The sequence below is a fragment of the Fukomys damarensis genome, unplaced genomic scaffold (genome assembly GCF_012274545.1).
Source record: "Fukomys damarensis isolate Sample0158 unplaced genomic scaffold, DMR_v1.0_HiC HiC_scaffold_15, whole genome shotgun sequence".
NCBI classification, from domain to species: Eukaryota; Metazoa; Chordata; class Mammalia; order Rodentia; family Bathyergidae; genus Fukomys; species Fukomys damarensis.
In genome coordinates, this window is record NW_022900927.1 from 7,108,190 (window position 1) to 7,115,137 (window position 6,948).

At 38.4% G+C, this 6,948-nt stretch overlaps 1 protein-coding gene across 1 annotated transcript; it reads left to right on the plus strand.

Moving 5' to 3' along the window:
• Window positions 1-6: 6 nt before the first annotated feature.
• Amigo2 (adhesion molecule with Ig like domain 2) lies at window positions 7-6,608 on the plus strand. The gene is made up of 2 exons (XM_010638354.3): window positions 7-237; window positions 610-6,608. The coding sequence occupies exon 2, from the start codon at window positions 666-668 to the stop codon at window positions 2,226-2,228; it is 1,563 nt and encodes a 520-aa protein (XP_010636656.1). The 5' UTR covers window positions 7-237; window positions 610-665; the 3' UTR covers window positions 2,229-6,608.
• The last annotated feature ends 340 nt before the right edge of the window (window positions 6,609-6,948 follow it).

Consider the following 6,948-nt stretch of genomic DNA (forward strand, 5'->3'; position numbering starts at 1 on the left):
TGGAGCCGGCAGAGAGGTCTACTGCGACCGGGCTGGCCGCCGTCGCCGCGGCTGCTTGAAAGTCCCCAAAGTTGAGAGTCAGCGAGAGGCTGCCGCCCGCCGGGAACAGGAGGGAAAGAACTCGGAAGGTGTGAAAGTGACTGACACAGACAGACCGACGACAGTCGGGCGTGCAGACCTTTGGAAAACATCGCCGTGGGCAGCCAATCCCCAGAGCACGTGAGGCTTCGCTGCTCTGTGAGTTGTCTTTTGGACTGGTGTCGTGTTTAGTATTTCCGTTTAATTGTTTATAGGATTTGTTTGTGTATTTTTTGTCTGTTGGAGGCAGCTTAAAAAAAACGCAGGATGCTACCTTTAAAAAAATTAAATTTCTGATGATGAGATAGTTGTATTGAGAGAATGTTCCTGTAGGAGCCGGAGTAACATGGTGTGAGTGTGTGTGTGTGTGTGTGTGGGGGGTGCATTCAGCATTAAAAAGGCAGCATAGGGCTCTATAGTTTGAATTGAACCCATTTCAAAAGTTACTGGAAAAAAGTACTGAGTGACTCTAAAGGATTAACTAGCTGGTAGTTAACTTGTGCTTTTTCCCTCTTAAATATTGTTTACTAGATTGACTGGTGGGTCACAGAGCTGGTGAAAAGGCTCCTAAAAGAGAAGCGACCATAATGTCTTTACAGTCTCACGCATTGCCCACCCTGCCAGGAGTCCTTAGACCGGGTTGCAGAGAGCTGCTGTGTTTGTTGGTGATTGCTGTGACTGTGAGCCCTGGCACCTCTGGTCTGTGCCCCACGACTTGCATTTGTGCCACTGACATTGTCAGCTGCACCAACAAAAACCTGTCCAAGGTGCCTGGGAACCTTTTCAGACTGATTAAGAGACTGGATCTGAGCTATAACAGAATTGGACTTCTGGATTCTGAATGGATTCCAGTGTCATTTGTCAAGCTGAACACTCTTATTATTCGTCATAACAATATCACTAGCATCTCCACCGGCAGTTTTTCCACAACTCCAAATCTGAAGTGTCTTGACTTATCATCCAATAAGCTGAAGACAGTGAAAAGTGCTGTGTTCCAAGAACTGAAGGTCCTGGAAGTGCTCCTGCTTTACAACAATCACATCTCCTATCTCGACCCATCAGCATTTGGAGGGCTGTCCCAGTTGCAGAAACTCTACTTAAGTGGAAACTTTCTCACACAGTTTCCTATGGATTTGTATGTTGGAAGGTTCAAGCTTGCAGAACTGATGTTCTTAGATGTTTCTTATAATCGAATCCCTTCTATACCAATACACCATATAAATTTAGTGCCAGGGAAACAGCTGAGAGGCATTTATCTACATGGAAACCCTTTTGTCTGTGACTGTTCCCTGTACTCCTTGCTGACCTTCTGGTATCGTAGGCACTTTAGTTCTGTGATGGATTTTAAGAACGATTACACCTGTCACCTGTGGTCTGGCTCAAAGCGCTCCAGTCAGCTGCTGCTTCTGCTCCAAGATAGCTTTATGAATTGTTCTGACAGTGTCGTCAATGGTTCCTTCCATGCACTTGGCTTCATTTGTGAGGCTCAGGTAGGGGAAAGACTGGTTGTCCATTGTGACAGCAAGATTGGTAATGGAAACATGGATTTCATCTGGGTTGGTCCAGATAACAGGCTGTTGGAGCCGGATAAAGAGATGGAAAACTTTCATGTGTTTTACAATGGAAGTCTAGTGATAGAAAGCCCTCGTTTTGAGGATGCTGGAGTATATTCTTGTATTGCAATGAATAGGCAACGTCTGCTAAACGAGACTGTGGATGTCACAATAAATGTGAGCAATTTCACTGTAAACAAATCCCATGTTCATGAGGCATTTAACACAGCTTTTACCACCCTTGCTGCCTGTGTGGCCAGTATCGTTTTGGTACTTTTGTACCTCTATCTAACACCATGTCCCTGCAAGTGTAAAATCAAGAGACAGAAAAATATGCTAAACCAAAGCAATGCGCATTCATCAGTTCTAAGTCCTGGCCCTGCTGGTGATGCCTCTGCTGATGGACGGAAGGCAAGTAGAAGAGTGGTGTTTTTGGAGCCTCTGAAGGATACTGCAACAGGGCAGAATGGGAAAGTGAGGCTCTTCCCCAGTGAGACAGTTATGGCTGAAGGCATTTTAAAGTCCACAAGGGTGAAATCTGATTCAGATTCAGTCAATTCAGTGTTCTCAGACACACCTTTTGTGGCATCCACGTAATTGTGCGCCTGTGTTTGTATGATGTAATTTCATCCATATTTAATTGTGTATAGATAGTGGGACAGAAATTGTGTTGTTTTGTTTGTTGAGATAAAACCAAAATGACCTCTTAAAAGGGTTAATAGCAAATCAGGTAAAGCACTTTGGTTGCTCAGTGTGCCAGAGAAAGATGGGGCTGTTTTCCCAAGTTTAAGTTCTGGATAACAATATCTTAGTCTTTACCATCATTGATATCTTCACAGCTGGCCCCAGAGTGATATATGACTGACGTTATCCCTTCATTCAGGACCTTTAAAAGAAAAATATGAACTCCATATATTAGTAGTCTTTAAAAATATGCTTTGCTAACTTACGAGGCCCAAAGTTGAGTTAGTTTTAAAGAAAAGCATCAATAACCCATTTCATTTTATAAAATACATAGAAAGAAGAATCAAGCAACAATTATTTTGTAAAGCATAAAGTTAGATTTGGGAATTATTCAGCCAAAATTGTAATTTCAGACCAGAGTGAAATAATTGCACTGATAAATTTGCTGGATAATGTCACATCAGTAAATAGTGTAAGAAAGGTACATTCAGTTGACTTTTTTTCCATTCTGTACATTCTTTCCATTCTGTATCCTGTAGAAAAGATTTCTTTGGAAATTTAAAGTCATTATTTGTTACAAGACTATGTGTCAATACCAAAGTGTCTGAATAAGCCTTTATTCAATTAGACTAATATTTGTTCATATGCTTCTGTATGTGAAATCTTAAATTATATGAGCTACTAAATAGAGACTACCCTATTGTACTTTGGATATTTAAATGAATGTAAATATATGTATTCTATGACTTCCTGTTTTGTTTTATCTGGCTATTTCAACATGTTAATCTAAGACGTTTTATGTGATGAGATTGTGCTATTTTGTGTTACGCATTACCTATAGCAAATATCTCTCCAAAATTCTTGTAGTTACAATGGCGAGTTTATCTGTTAGAGGGAGAAAAAGGTTTTAATGTGTTCTATACAATATATATATATACTTTCTGTATCACTTTTTACCCTGATAGCATTATGCATTTTGACCAGATTAGAAGACACTTAAATCCTAATTTTGCAACAAGTGAAATCCTAAAAGACCTTAATATTCTTCTCTCTGTCATAGGGTGATCAAGTACCTTCTGTGGACCTAGGTTTCCTCAGCTGTAAATTGAGGGTTTCAGGCCAGGTGATTTTTAAGAATCCTCATACTGTCTTTAGTGATTTCCTGGTGACCTTAGCCCTGTCATAGATTCCCAGAGGCTTGCTGAAATGGTTCCACATACTGATGGAAAATGGATGGAATTAGCATCAATGCTGTCATTTACAGGAATGATCCCAGTCTTCAAATCCAGTTTCTTGCCCTTCTCATGCATGAATGAGACCCAGAGATGGTTGTGGGTTGTCTAAGGTGGAGCATTAAACACATGACAGGGATAAAAGGAGAGAGCCCAGGGTCAGCCTTCTGGAAAAATAAGGGGCCGAAAAGAATGGTTACCTTAAATGGAAGGGTATGGAGAAAGAACAAAGACATTAGACCAAAGAGTAATCAACAAATGGCAAAGGAGAACCAAGAATTGACCCTAGAGCTCAGAGAGACTTTTGAAGAGGTAGGTGTGGGCAGCAGTGACACATACTACAGAGAAGTAGATGAGGTAGCAGGTGAGCCACCATCATCAGTAATGGTAGTTTTACGGGAAGTGTCTGTGATATTAATAATGGACACATGGTGAGAGCTCCCTAAATGCCAAGCTTGGCTCTCTGTGTAAGATTCAGGTCAGCAGGGGTGTTAGGTAGAAAGTGACTGGGAAGTTCTTTACGGCATTGGATTCAGAATGACTACTCAGTAGCACCAAAATTTCCTGGCTTGATGATAAAAATTGCTGCCCTGGCCTCTATTACTGACCTCACCCTTTAAACAAGATCCATCAGAACCAAAGATTTTCCAAGCAAGCATTTTAGTCTTGTTTCTGCTGCTTAAATAAGCGTTCTGTGATTTGTATGTTCTTGGAAATCATTATATTTTCTTAGGATCACAGTTAAAACCACACAGGTTAATACCACACCACTAAAGCTGTTTGGGCCGTGGCAAGAGCTACCTGCAAGGTGAGTGTGGGTAAAGCTGGTGCCCCACCAAGGAAGTTGCAGAGAAGATCCCTGAATTACGTAGTCTTTTCTGGATGAGATTTCTAAAGTCCTCATGGCCTTAACTCTAGGAAATCAGTGTTGCATTTGACAGAGAAACATGCACAGTGCCAGGGGAGAGTGGTAGTAGAGTTCAATCATAGTGATTCTAAGTTAAAGGATAGGGTAGGCTGAAAGAAGCCAAGATACTTACAGTCAAACACAAAAGAAATGGAAAAAAAAATCCTAAATACTGAAAGCAAAGCTGTGTTTTGAGCAAAAATAGACATAGTAACTGAAAATCATAGAACTGAATGTTATGATGTGGAATTCTAAGTTCTTAAGTGTATTAAGTTTTTTGTAGGAACCTGACTTCATGCATTTTAAATATAAGAATGAAATTCGCTTTATAAATTTGTCTCACTCAAAAGTTTTTATATGATTTTTCTTTGAGTAGTAATGTCAATTTATGTAACTGGGTTCTTTTTAAGCCATTTGGTGTTTTTCATTACATAGTGGTAAGAGGTAGAGACTCATTGGAGAAATCAAGCAACACAGAAGTAAAATTTTTCGGGCTTAGAGTATTTTTCCACTGTAATGATCTTAGATCCACTATTTTTTATTATCTATACTAATATATTCTAGAGTTAATTGTGAATTGTATTTTTAATACACTTTTAAGATTTAGTACTTGAAAGAATGGCCTAAAAGATTTTCTTATGTATACTGAACTTCTGCATTAATTCTCAATGCTGCTTAGATGCATTTCCATATATTTATTTTTAGCTTTAACTGTTCGAATTATTTGAGAAGAAAACTTTTTTATTTTTGTAAATAAATATGTTCCTAAAATGCTAATCTGAGAGCAACATAGGTAGATCTTACAGAGGTAGAACCATAAGAATAGGAAAACACTCTGTCCAAATTCTGAAAGATATTTGATGATTCATCATCCTACTAAAAGTACTGTTAAAACAGGATAAAACCTAAGCAAGCTCCAACATCTCTAGGTTTTCCGTTGCCATAACTGCAAAGGAAATCCAGTGTCACTGGGTTTTCCAAGTGATCTTTCAGGTGATGCAAAGCCAGGCTTCTCAATAGACACTGGGGAAAATGTAATCACCAGAGGTTTCCAGCAGCCTCTGTACTACACATTCTTAAGCAGAGACTCAGACCCAGGAAGTTGGAGTAGACCCTGCCCATTGTTTTGTTTTTTTTGACTTGTAATTCTGATTCTTTCAATTTTGATGAAACATACCGTGCAATGAGACCGTAGCAAATTTTGTGTTTAAGGCTATATTGAAATACATTCTTCTTACTCACTAATAATTATTAATAAAATAATCATTTCTCTTGTAAAAATCTAAGATATGAAAAAAACACAAAAGTCTTGTTCACTGATACTAAACCTAAAGTAAATTGTTGGTGTAATTTATGGTTTATATTTTTCTAAGTTACAAAATCTGAAATTACTTTGAGATGACTAAATCCCTATTGTTTCATTTTTTATGGCTATTTTTAGTTTGCAAGAAGCTACACCAGATCAGGTTTGCAACAGTGAGCTTTGAAGTCTTCACATTTGATTAGATCATAGTGCGGATCTCATCTACAAAGATCCAAACTTGTTTTTTCAGTACATTAGAATATTTTTAAAGAGCGCTAAGATTCTATCCATAATTCTTTCATCTCTCCCTGCCTAAAAGCCAGCCCCCAAACCCATGTTACTTACTTAGTTTGTGAAAAGATGACGGTTAATTTGTCTTTGTAAGTATTATTAGATGATAATAAATAAAAAGAACTAAAAACCTTATAATAATCTGTTTAATCATTTAGAGAACTACAGAAAATGCATAGTTGCTTGTAGACAGATTCCAGGTAAGGTGGCCATTTTACAGTAAGGACCAGAATATACACAATATGGGTGAATAGACACTTTGTAAATTGTGAAATGTACAAACAGTATACTGACTCCAGCACCAACTAAGCACCAGGTATATTGAGAGAAGTAGTTTTCGTTTGGTTTCCTTCGTTACCATAGCCTTGAAAGAAGGAAAATATTACCTTTTACAGGTGGGAAAACACTCTCAGAGAAAAAATTAATTTTCCCAGGTGACTCAGTTAATAGGCTGTTTTTATCATGATAATCACTTCAAAAATATCTCTTCACTTGGCATTGCATTCATTTGGAACCACAAGAGACCTAGAATAGCAAAAGCCATCATAGGCAACAGTCACATGGCACCAGGTGTAACAATTCCCAATTTGAAACTATACTACAAAGCCACTGTGATAAAATCAGCATGGTACTGGCAAAGAAATAGGCCTGAGGATCAATGGAACAGACTGGAAGACACAAAAACAAATGCAGATGTACTCAGCTACCTCATCTTCGACAAAGGAGCTCACCATCCTCAGTGGAGGAAAGATAGCCTCTTTAATAAATGGTGTTGGAAAAACTGGATATCAACCTGTCACAGATTAAAATTAGACCCTTATCTTTCGCCATGCACTAAATTAAAATCCAAATGGATTAAAGATCTAAATATTAAAACAGAAACATTAAACTTGCTGGAAA

Excerpts from the sequence above, each read along its gene's own strand:
- Amigo2 (XM_010638354.3), top strand. The coding sequence starts at position 666 with ATGTCTTTACAGTCTCACGCATTGCCCACCCTGCCAGGAGTCCTTAGA.